Genomic DNA, 12,485 nt, shown 5'->3' on the forward strand with positions numbered 1-12,485 from the left:
TTGCAAACCAAGTCTGATGGGAGGAATGAAATGGGATACTGCAGCCACAACATGCAGCCTCCCCAAGACGGTGTCTAGAGCAAAGCATATAATGTCCTTAGTGCAGGGCTGCATGGGGAGCAAAGTGCCTCCACAATTCTCATGTATTTTCTTCCTGCTATTTATCTTATGTGTGTACGTATGTATTTCTCTCTTCTGCACCTGCAACTCATTCCTCCTCTTGCAAAAAAGCCCAGCCTGCTGCACCAGCAACTGGCACACGGTCGTTAGAGGTGTCAGCAGCTTTCTGTTGCTGTTAGTACATTAGCAACAAGAGAAAAGCTGAAGACAGGAGTCCACTGTCTGACGAAGGAGCATCCCAAGCCACATGGTGGACACGGGTCAGGTCAGACACATCTCCCAGGGAAGCCATTGAAGAGTCCCTGTGAATGCCAGGCACGTGATCCTACTGGTATTTATTGGTCCAGATTCCACAAAACAAATTGTACCTAACAAATGGCTGTCAACATTGACTACCGAGGAGCAAAACACCATCTTCAGCCCAGCTGGAGTGATGCTAGTCTGACTGGTGTCAGTGCTGGGGCAGGCACAGGAATGAGTTAGCGAGCTGCAAGCCCGGGTGTGAATTTGTGGGTTTCCACATACGTGCATTTATGTGGCCCATAGCCATGTGCTCACGTGCCTCTGCTTGTTAACACAAATGGAATTACTGCTATTAATTAATCAGCGCCTCCCTGTGTTTTGATACCTTTTGTTGACTGCTGCAGGACTACGGCTGAGAATTTAAGCATGTTTTAAGACATGATCAGGCAGGAGGCTGTTATTGCTTAATCAGGACCTAATGTGTCTCTGTATCTTTTGTGACCTGATGAAGAATTACAGCCTAAAATGTAAGGCTGGATCAGGCATTACCAGCCAGGTGATCGCTGGGTCTGACACCTGGTTGAAGCCTCGGAGCGTGACCACCTGCAAGGATTTCCCCATTGCTGTGCAGTGTGGCCACCGCAGCCACAACGCCGGTGGGACCCGCCCCCGTCACTGGCTGCTGTGGCTCCCGTCCTCTGCTCACCGCTGGCACGGAGGGGAGCTGCGAGACCTCCACGGTGCCAAGGATACCCTGTTCCCCTGGCTGGGGCCCACCAACGGGAGCCCCTGCGCTCCAGGGGCACTCGGCTGTGGGGCACTCGTGGGAGCCCTCAAATGGCAGCGCCTTGTCCGTGGGGCGTGTTGGATGGTGGCACTTCAGCCATGGGGCACTTGTGGGGCCTGTCAGACCCTGGTGGAGCTGTGCTGTAGCTGCGGGGCACTTGTGGGAGCCCTCAGATAGCAGCACCTTGTCTGTGGGGCCTGTGGCACTTGGCTGTGGTGCACTGGTGGGTCCTCAGACCCTGGCGGGGCCCTGCTGTAGCTGTGGGGCACTCGTGGGGCCTCCCGGGCGGCTGCGAGTCCCTCACGGGGCTTCTCCCTCCCCGGGGTGGCGGCGCTGTAGCCACGGAGTCTTTGTGGGGCCCCTCAACTGGCGGCGCCTGGGCCGCAGAGCCTCCCGCCCCCTCCCCGGCCCGGCGGCTCACCCCTCTGCCCGCCGACTTCCCCCGGGGCGGGGAGGGCCGGGCAGCGCAGTCCCCGGCGGGGCAAGGGCAGCCCCTTCCGCCGGCCGCGGCGGCGGCTCCTCCCCCGGGCGGCGGGCTGAGGCGGTGCCTCGGCCCCTCCCGCCGCCGCTGCCGCCGCCGCCCGGGCCGCTTCCTGCGCGGGGGGGAGCGACGTGTCGCCGCCGCGGCGCCGCGCTAGGCCCCGCCGCCCACCCGGCGCCGCAGGTAGGCAAGCGCGGGGAGCTGCCGCGCCGCCCGCCGCGGGGCCGCCGGCGCAGGTGCCTGCCCTCCTCCGCCCGGGCCTGCCCGAGAGCGGCCGGGAAAGTTGAATTTTGCCGGGTGCCCTTTGTCTTTGCGGCCCGGGGCCTCCGCGGGGTGAGGGCCGGGGCGGTGCGGGGGGAGGCGGCGTGAGGGAAGGGGCGCCAACTTCGAGGCGCGGGGCGGCGGAGGGGGGGCTGCCCGCGTTCCTGCAGATTTTCGTTTTCCATTTCCATGGTAACCCGCGGTGGGGAGCGGGCGGTGTCTGACGGGGTGCCGGTGCCTGGCGGGGAGGCACCGAGCCCGTGGCGGGGCCAGCCTCCAGCCGGGCGCTGCGGGCCGCCCCGGCGCGGCCCTCCCTCAGGCGGGCTCTTCCCCGCAGGCCGCCGGTGGGCCCCCAGCCAGAGACCCGGCGCTTCTCCGTGCGATGCGACGGGGCGAGATATGACGACGGCCTCCCTGAGGTACTGCCGGCGTGTTCCCGCTGAGGTAGGGCCGGCCCTCACGCACGGCTTCCCTGGGCGCCCGGCGCGGGACCGGGAGCGGCGGGGGCCGGGAGGCGACGGCTGGGGTGCCTCCGTGGTGCTGGGCATCGCACCCGTGTGAATGGTGGCTGGCATGTGGGGCGCTGAAGGATTTGCTGGTTCCAAACCCAGTTTGGGCTTGAAGTGGTTCCTGGGTTTATACGTGATCCAAAAATTGTGCGCGTTTCTTACCTTTGCTTACCATAAAAAGCATCGTTTCTTACCTTTCCTTACCGTAATTTTGCAAGCGCAGCATGTCCCGCTGAGAGAAATGCCCATATGTGTTTGTCAAATACTGAATTCCTGCGCTCTCAACAAAATAATGAACTTGCTCTTTGACTGTCTGGTTTGGGCCTTAGTATCTTATTGATTCTCTTTTCCTTCTCTGTTTTTCTTATATTCCCTAAATACTTAGGATTTCTGTTACAGAACATCAGACGATCTCAGACGTGTAAAGTACCTGCTTTAAAGTACATCAAAATACTTGACTACTGATTTGCATGTGTGGGGTTTTTGAGAGTTTTCAAGTGCAGGTGGTGAGTTGACTGTACTGTCTCACCAGTGCCCTCTCTGATGGAGTCCTGAAGAAGAGGTTCTCCAGACTTGTGTGCAGCTGTGGCCCTGTGTGTCCACAGCTGCTTTGCAGCCCTGTGAAAAAATGCTCTTAGTAAAAAACCTGACTGCAGTACGTTAATTGTTGTAGTGGCTGCAGTAATTACTACTTTAGCCTGAGAGCCAGTGTGACTCTTTCCCAAACTGTAGTGTAGACAAAAGCTATAGTTCCCTTGAAATCCTCTGGGCACAGGATGGTGCTTCTGTTGGGTAGGAGAACAATGCCTAAAATGAACTAATTGACAGGAGATCTACGGCTGTCTAAGCAAAAGCTGCTGTGTGTCGCGTGGGCAGCCTCACCAGTGAGGTCTGGAGGCTGCATGCTGAGAAGCAGCTCTACCTCTCCCATCCCATTTGCCAGTAATAGTATCTGCCCTGGGTCTCTGTGTCTCCAGTACTGTCTTTCTCTGTAGTTAGCAGTCCGGAGCATGTGTGGAGGGATTGTGCCTTTGGGGAGAAGGGGATGTACATTTCCAAGGTTGCACAGGAATATTGTTTGCTTGAGAAGTATCAGGAGCCACTAGAGAGAGCGGAGGAAGCAGGCCGCAGGCTTGCTCTTTGGCAGTTTAAGTGGGAAGAAGTTGGGAAATGGAATCGTGTAGGTATTGTTTCTTCATTTGAGGCAGTGGCTCTGTGTAGAAACCACTTCTGCTTTCCTTCTTCAGACTTCTGGGGAAATGAGGAGCTGTGAGTTTCTCAAGAAGAGCGAAGGGCCACAAGCATCTTTCCATGCTTCTAGTTGAGAGGCTTCATTTTCTTTTGGTTTCTATTTCTCTCTTTTTTTTTTTTTCCCCTTTCCACTTAATTGTGTTTATTCCTCGTCTTATTTTATGAATGTAGCATAAAGAGAGAAAGGGTGAGCATGAATGATGTTCTACATATATATTTCTGGGGCCTCATGTGATCAAGTCCAAAGAAGTATTTACCAGCACATCTTGTCTTCCCCATTTTTTAAAAAACTTTTTGCTTTTTGCACCTACTTCACCTAGGTGCTAGGTTTTAAAAAAAAAAACAGCTTCCGAGAGTTCTTTTCCAAAGGTAAAGAATCCTTAATATATTTCCCTGGTAGTCAAAAACAGTGGAACTATTTACTGATCAGATGTTCCAAAATACTCATCTCTGGATAGAGAAAAAGCTACGATATTTCAACTGTTAATCTGGTTCTTAAAACAAGAAAAGGAGCCACTTTGGACATGGGAGTGTTTAAGATAGGTTATTAGAGTTGGAGTAGCGTATCTGGTGGTTTGCAATATGGCAGAGAGCTCCCATCATTTTTACACAGTTGTTGTTAGCAGCCATGGAAGACCTTCCTTTTATTTTTTGGCATTCTAAATGTAGCATAACCATGCCAGTTTTTATGTTTGTAGCAATCTTTATTCTTCTTGTAAATGGAGGCTGTTTGAGGGATGAAAAGGAAGTGCTGAGAGTAGATGTGATCAGTTTTGTTTGATATTCTGTTGGGCAGGCGTTAACAAAACACCACAAGAACTCTCAACAGACACACGGGTGGCATTCTCTGTTGCTCACCGAGGTACAGTTTGGATGGTGTTGTTTGCTGAGTACTTGCCCTGCAGAGTGATTTACTGCCTCCCGCTAGTGGACTGGCCTCCTGTGTCAAGACCGCTTGATAAGACTTGCTGAGAGGTCTGCGGTGTCTGCTTTTGGATAATCCCTGGTCTCAGCTTTTTGCGTGATGTCAAAACTTAAATATTTTTATGTGGCTCTTTTGTAGCTGCTTGCAGTTGTTCAGGACTTTGGTAAGGCTTTGGAAAGACATGGTTGTCATGAAAACCACATTTTTAGAAAACTAGTTTCAGATTAACAAATTGAGCTCAACTCTGCTGAAGATAGCAAGCGGAGAGCCTGCACAGGGAAACTTGTGGTTGATGCAAGTGGCTGTGAGCTTTCTGTCAAACTCCTTTCGTGAAGTCAGGACCTTGGTCTTAATTTCTGCTCTGGCTGGTGCAGTTCTGCCTTCCCTCAAAATGCCACTGCTTTCCAGTCTCTGCCTTTTGACAGATTTCTAGCTGGAATGCCTGCTGGGGCTTCTTGATCTTTTTTCAACTCCATCTACCTCTGTGGAGCTGTGAGATGCTCATATTTCACCATTTTCCAAGAGGATAATGCACACTGTAATGCTGATGCCTGAAAAAAAAAAAAAAAAGACTACAAAGAGATTTTGCTCTCATCTTGTGTGATAGTGTGGGCAACTAACCACAAGGCCTTTTATTTTCTGACATATATCTTTACTGCTTTGTTAATTGTTTCTGAATGTTTCTGCTACCCCTGGCATGGAAGAACCTGGTGCATAATGACCTAAGTAGCTGTAGGAAGGTCTGTTCCTCCAGCACAGAACATGCCTTCCAATTCTAAATTAGTGTTTAGCATTGGGAAGTTCGGTTTCCAGATGGGAGGAAGTGCATTTGATGTGTTGGGCATATCACAGGTGTTTCATTTAATTGTTTTATTCAGTACCTGAATAAAATTGAAATATTAATTTTAAAGTCTTTTGTCTGTAGGGAGGTAAATTGCTTTCTGATTTTTGACAAAATGTTTACACTTGTGTATTATTCTAAATAACTTGTGTGTACATGCATTCAAATAACTATGTTATTCAGTGATGGGGCTTTTTGGGTTAATTTTTTTCAGAGGAGCTTATTCTTGTATTTAAAGAAGTGAAGGTCAACTGAAATTTGGTGTGGGTTTTTTTCCAGCGTTTTATTTTTTGTAGGTTTTATATTTTTTTTAAAAATCTGCTCTTCAGGTGGCTTCAGCTGGGGAGGGCAAAAGAAACCAGTACAAAATATAATAATATGAAAGTCAGATGCTGTTTTACCCTGGCCTCATAGTCTGCCCACAGTGCTTTGCAGTGGGGTTGCAGCTGTCCTGTTCCTTCTTTGTAGTCAGATTACTTACTTTCTTGCCTGTTTCTTGGTCTGGGGAGAGCATTTTGAGATGGCGTTATGAAAGAGACGATTTAAGGGAAGTGGTAGCATTACTCTTCAAGCTGTTCCAGTGCTTTTGCTTTTCCACAGTTCCCATTATGCAGTTTGCTGAGAAAGTTGCACAGTCTGGTTCAGCTCGGCGCCATCCAAGGAATTACAAAGTATGCTGGATCGTAACAGCACATGTGGCTAAGGAGGGCTGATGAGAAATGCAGATAACTTCTGTATAGGTTCCTGTTCAGGTTGCTTTTATCCCAGCAAGGCTAATCTGGATGGTCATCACACATGCTAACTTTGCAGAGAAGGTATACTCTCAGTGTGGGAACGTGGGATTTGAGGTACTGTTAAAAGATGTGCAGAAGGCCCTGAAATACACACGTGTTCATGAATGTGACGATTTGTATACTTGTTAGGCTTTCAGCAGGGCTGGGCTGACACAGGCCCCTCTCCAAGTTGTGTAAGGAGGTTTGATGTTGGACTGTGCACCGAATGTCAATGGCTTGCCGTGGGGACAAGTCATAGGTCTCCTCCGACTCTTGCCTCGTTGTCCCCCTGACACTCATCTGCTTCCTACTCTAAAACCCCCAGGGTGGAAATAGGTGTTCAGAAAGAGCTTGCGTTAGCAGAACAGCTTCCACAGCCTCCACCTCATTCTCTGAAACCACTTAAACATTTCTGCTGAAAGCTAAGCTTGGCTTCCCCACTGAAAGAGTCTGTCTTGGGGCACAGGCAAACATGGAAATTTTGGCCCAAGGAATTAGGCAGTTGAAAGAAACTGAAAGCTTACGTTAGTCCTGGCTGGTTCACATTGTCTTACAAAGGTAGTGTACTTTGCTCATACTATGATTTCCTTGTTACAGGGTTAAATCCTGCTCATTTAGCAAAAAGAGCTGTAAAATAATAGAGTGGGAAACCTAAAGTTTTGAGGACGGAGTAAGTGTACTAGACCATTAACAGGCACATGTTGGCCATTGAGGTCCTGGAAGAAAACCTTTGTGTGTGTTTCCCTTTTAGTTGTGTTTCAGGTACTCTTCCCCTTAATAGGTTATCTTAGGTATTTATCACCCATAGGAATGGTGAAATATTTTGCTTTAGCATGACTTATGGGTGGCTTCTGGTGGTTTTCTGTTCTAAAGGGTGTTGAGTAACCATAACACAGTACTTTAAAATGTTTTGATTTCACTCCGCTGTTGCCAGACAAAGCCAAGAAAAGCAGCAGGGCCTCTAGCACGCTACTTGTGTTCACAGAGAGACTTCTCCTTGCCTTGCCTTTGGGATGCCCTGTGTACCTCTTGAAAAGTACCAAGTGGTGTCCAAGTGTGGCTCGTCGTGGACAACAGGGAGTACTTAAAGGAGAACTTGCTCAGTGGTGTGTGGTCAGTGGAAGCCCTGGGCTCTTTCCCCTGGGTCCTTGGTGTCTCTTCTCAGATGTCACCATTTTGGAAGCCAAATTTGGAGAGCAGATTCTATGAATCATGTGAAGAGCTGGAGCTAAGAAGCTCCATGTTCCTGGGTGCCCCTTGTAGTACTAGCTAACTTATCAAAACTACCCATTTAAGTTGAAGGTATTACTAGTAGGTTGTAGATTTAATTTGGGAGGGAGAGCACAGAGAAAGGAGAAATAGGGTTTTCTTTAGTGCATAAATTGAGACTTACTTCAGGCACCTTGTTGTGGACGGGTTGTGCTCATTTCCTAAATTCTAATTTGTATTGTTAATACAAATTACGGCTTTACAAGCTGAAATGTGCTCACATGAAAATTCCCAGTAAAAATTATTAACTTGTGTAAAGCTGTTACCTTAAGTAGGAAACAGAAAATTGGTTGATAATGCTAATGGAAAATTGCCCAAAAATGAGAAAATACGGAGTTAATATCCATAAATAGGCGAGGTTTAGTTTGCACCTTCTCTAATACTGTGTTTAAGTAGAGAGATAATACCGGATGTTTCAGCAGCGAAGGCTTACCATCTGAAAAAACAAAGTGTGCAAATAACACAGAATACGGAAGGGTAGTTTCTGAAGAACTTCATGCAGGTCTTAGTAATTACACAAAAACAAGCACATGCTGAAGAGTTATAGCCGACCTGTGCAATTACTTCTGAGTAATAAGCTTTGTTGTTTGTTGTGGTGCTCTTCTAACTGCTGAAACCTCAGGTGAGAAACTCAGGAGTCATAGCATAGTCATCACAGTTTATAAAATTAATGTGATTAATACATTACTAACTACACAGATCTTCTACTTTGCTGACTGTACAGTATCCAAGCGTGTGGTTATTACATTTGTCATCACAGTAGTTTTATTCCATGCTGGACTTTGTACAGCTGTGTCATGTCATAGTTGCTGAGTGTGTTACTGAACAAGAAATTTTTTTTAAAGAGGAAGCTGTAAGATTGGTGGATATGAAACATTAATCTTTATGTGTTCAGACTGTGAGAATACTGTAAATTCAAATTGCTGAAGCTATTTTGATTGTTGTGATGGTTGATTTTTTTTTTTAATGTTTAACGTCAATGATATTAAGTCATTACAGTGATAGTGTAATTTAATGTCATTTTTTAAACTAAGGAAATTAATGTAGTGTGTACAAAATAGATTTAATATATTGAAGGCATATTGCAAATATAGCTGTAATCCTGGGTTCCAGATTCCATCATTACTCTTGTATCTAACCTCTAAAGTTTTGGGTTTTTTATCGTGTTAGTTTAATATGCATTGCTAGACAAAATGTGAGTAAATTATGGTGATTATTGGGGAGAACAGACTTAGTCTAACCCAGTTTTAATTGTATATAATTTAAATATTGATGTCATTAAGTTACACAGTTGCATATTCTCAGTGCTGCACATATGGCCTTCTGAGTAGAGGCTCAGGGGACTCACCATTTCATAATTCATTCTGCACAGCTTGTGCACTTAACTACATTTACCTGCGTTTCACTTGCATTTAAAGTTGAATGGCTTGAAATATTCTGCAGCAGTTTTGTTCTGTGTTAACACTGAGTTTCATTTTTTGGTATGTTTAAATCGGCAGATTTATATGTTGTTGCATATTTAAAAATGCTGACTCAGAAGGCTAGTTGTAGATCCATTTGTCTATAAAATGTTCAGTAGCGTCGCATGAGGAACGGCCGTTCTGTTGGTGAACGAATGACAGTGTTTTTTAGTTGTGCACAAGGTTAGCGTAGCCAGAAGGGCTCAGGTGTAGGGAGGTTTTTTGTCTTCACATAGACTTGTCACATACTCCTTTGTAATTAAAATTTAATTTGGGTAATATTGTCCAGTTTTCTTTCTTTCTCTGAAGCTATACTTACTTGGCTAATTTAAAGACTGCAGTTAGAGGAATGTCTGGTTTTGGGCAGTACACGTGGGGTTTATTCCCGTGCAAATGTGGCTGTTCATTGAGGTTAATTATCCATAAGCTCCTGACTTATGAGGCTACTAGAATAGCTGTTAACTATGAATAATTTAGTACAGCATCATATTGTGTGCCACTTAAGAAGGCCCCTGTCTGTGAATCCTTATATCTTGTTGAAATCCACTCAACAGTATGAAGGTTACTGCTTGCATCGATATTTTATTGTACTCTTTTCATTCTATTTTAAGATGTGTCAGTGAACGAAGGTAATGTGAATATTTTATTGTGATAAGTAATGCAAATACCTGTGCAAGGATTTTTTTAAAAGCTGAGGTATGGAGCTAGTATTCAGTGTTAAATTGTCTTTTAAACTTATTTTAAATCTTGGACTGGCATCATGCAGTTAGTGTTTTCTCCACTGGGATTTATGTAATTGAGACAATCCACGTCTTGGAATATACTTTTATGCAACACTTCGTTATAAGGGAAGGAGGGAGGCTTAGTGAAAGACTTCCTAGCAAGAGTACAAGATTTGAGTGCTTTCTACACATTGCCTTAGTTGCTCATACATCTGGCTAGTGCAGACTGTGTCTCGTATTACAGAGGCTTTTTCAGGTGAAAACCTGCAAATACAGAACTTTGAAGCAGTTCCAAGTGCAGACAAATTTACCGTATGCCTTCAGGAGACTTGATCGTTATAACATAGCACTGGATGTGTTTTTTAAGAATGCTAAAATGATAGTGTTTCATCATTATCATATACTAGATTTTTCACAAAACCACGCCAAAACATTAGGGATGAGCTTCACGAGGAAAGAAGTTGCTTTGGAAGTGTCAAGGGAAGAACATAAGAATATGAACATGAATAGGAGTAATAGAGAAAAGATTTTCTTTGGGGCTTTTTGGGGAGAGAAACTGATGCTTTATGATACTTAAGGAAGATCTATCAGATGTCTGGAGAGGCTTTTTCCTTTCTGACTACTTCCAGATTTCCATTAGTTCTCCCATTCTCTATCTTGACTACTAAGTTTTCCTGGTATAAGAAAGAAGAGAAAAGGCCCTCCAAAGAAAACCTGAGAGACAGATGCTCAGTCCTTGTGCAGCATTTTTAGAAAGGGTGCTGCCAGTCTGTTTTCACCTCTTTTATTAAAAGTCACTTCTAAAAATTACAGTGGAAGCATGTTATCCTCCTTGTCTTGCTGTGTTGTCAGATAGAAAGGGGGAGGCACAAGTGAACAGCAGGAATGGTACCCAGCAGACAAGAGTTTTGGCCAGAATACCTGTTTGTTAGTCACTATGGTCTCATTCATTGGGATGCATATATATATATATATCATAGTACATATCTTAACTCGTCTTCAGAACTGTTTTGTAGGACACTTCCAACCTTGTTTTAAAAGTAGAACTTTTTTTTCTTTCCCAAATGAGATTTGCTGTAATATATGTGATGCTGTTAGAAGTTGACACAGTGACGTACAGTCATCCCTTGGTGCCTGCTTCAGCGATTGAAGATAAAATAGGCCTTTTATCTTTTTGTGCTCCTTCACAGGCTAGTAAGTAATTTAGGTGTCCATTAAGGGTAGTAGTTAAATGCTAACATCTCGCTAGATGTGTTTATTTCTCCTTAAAGCAAGGATGCAGATTGGTCCCTTTGAACGGGCACTCTTTGAGCTGTACATTATGTGGATGTTTTAATAAATCCACAAACCTCTACTAGTTCTGCAGCTGACTACTGACTCAGCTGATACTTTGATGGAAATGCAGCTTTGTTTACAGATGGAAAGAACTCATTATGTTGTTCAGCCCTGGTGTAAAACTTTTAAGGCTGTTTATTTTCAAATTGGGAGCTTGAAATTCAACTGAAAATTAGTGGGACTTTCCTTAATCCAGAACTTTTTGATCTATGTTTTAATTGTCTTCTCTCTGTGAATAGTTTTTATGCTGAAATAAACTATACTTTAGTTTACTAGGCAGCCATGAAAAGCTGAATACTCAGTTTTCTTGATTCAAGTGATAAAAGACGTCTGTGTTCTGTGTGTAGTATGTGCGTGTGCTTTTCTGGTATGCTTGTATTCTGTAAGTCGTTAATGGTTTATTGTATCTGTGGGTAGCTGTTGTTGGGCTGGTCTGAATCACAAACATAGGTTGCCGTTCTCCTCCTTTGCAATAACAGTGGACCTCCTGTTGCTGGGGTTCTAACATCAAGGCAGTGCAACACTCAACGGAATATCCCATCCCTTTTTCACTGCAGCATTCACTGTGGTTAAACCTCACTGAGGGTGGTGGGCCTTTGCAGGCATCTCGCAGGATGCTCTGCCGTGTCTCGAGTAGAGCAGCTGCAGGAAGCCTCATGGAGGTGAGCACGGGCTCGGCTGTGGTCATACACCAAGTTGTCAGGCTGTCAATCCTGACCTAAGCCCGTCATGCAGATGGGGTGGTTTTTCTGAGGGCTGTCTTACTGCCACTAGTTGTTGGTCTACGAAACAGTTTCTTGAAGACGGAGATCATTTGTCTCTCCTTGTGCCCTCCCTGGGCTGTTGTGGTTGTGGAGTGCAGCCCCCAGGACAGCAGAAGCACTGTAGGGACGAGACGAAAAGGTGATCTCCCTGCGGTCCCTGAGGGTAGTAGGTGGGAGGGCAGAGCAGGTGGAAGGCTCTGTGTTTGTCTTCCCAAGCTTCCCGGTATCATCTGTGAGGAGGTTCTGTTGTGAAAGTATGCAGTATGGCTGCAATAGTTATCGCAATAGAAAGAAAGAAGTGCCTGAAAGACTTTTTTTTAAAATATACGATTGCTGTGTGCAGGAACAAGCTATCCTCTGAACCTAGAGGTGTGGGAGGAAACAGACTATGAAGTTACATTCTGCCTTTAAGTTTTGTGTTTAAAATAAACTTTCCTCTGTTCCTGTTGAAATGTGTCAGCTAAAGTGTTTCAGTTAAAAAAAATACTATGTAGCTGATGGGGTGACATTGTTTTGGTACAATCTGTAACCAGAAATTCAATATTAAAGTCTTGATATATATTGTTTCTTATTTAGCTTTTATCAAGTGGTGATTTTATGCAATGGCATCAAGCCACAGTTCTTCACCAGTGCCTCAGTCAAACAGCAGTGATGCTTTCTTTAAAAAGGAAATGGACGCCACGAAACACTTTAGACCTGTGCAGTCACTGCCTGATGTGTGTCCCAAGGAACCTACAGGTAATG

The 12,485-nt window shown here is 45.4% G+C and overlaps 1 protein-coding gene across 5 annotated transcripts in view; it reads left to right on the forward strand.

Annotated features, from left to right (window-relative positions):
• Nucleotides 1–1,665: 1,665 nt before the first annotated feature.
• VPS54 (VPS54 subunit of GARP complex) overlaps nucleotides 1,666–12,485 on the forward strand; it is a 53,507-nt gene continuing 42,687 nt past the window's right edge. For 2 of the 5 annotated variants that reach the window (XM_055713163.1, XM_055713167.1), the window contains exons 1-3: nucleotides 1,666–1,814; nucleotides 2,230–2,336; nucleotides 12,318–12,479. In XM_055713163.1, the coding sequence (XP_055569138.1) occupies nucleotides 12,344–12,479 (136 nt within the window). In that variant the 5' untranslated portion in view covers nucleotides 1,666–1,814; nucleotides 2,230–2,336; nucleotides 12,318–12,343. Of the gene's footprint in view, nucleotides 1,815–1,943; nucleotides 1,965–2,229; nucleotides 2,337–12,317; nucleotides 12,480–12,485 lie in introns of those variants that run through there. The other 3 variants (XM_055713165.1, XM_055713164.1, XM_055713166.1) reach the window with 3 other exon arrangements.

Source organism: Falco cherrug, chromosome 6, assembly GCF_023634085.1.
Source record: "Falco cherrug isolate bFalChe1 chromosome 6, bFalChe1.pri, whole genome shotgun sequence".
NCBI lineage: Eukaryota > Metazoa > Chordata > Aves > Falconiformes > Falconidae > Falco > Falco cherrug.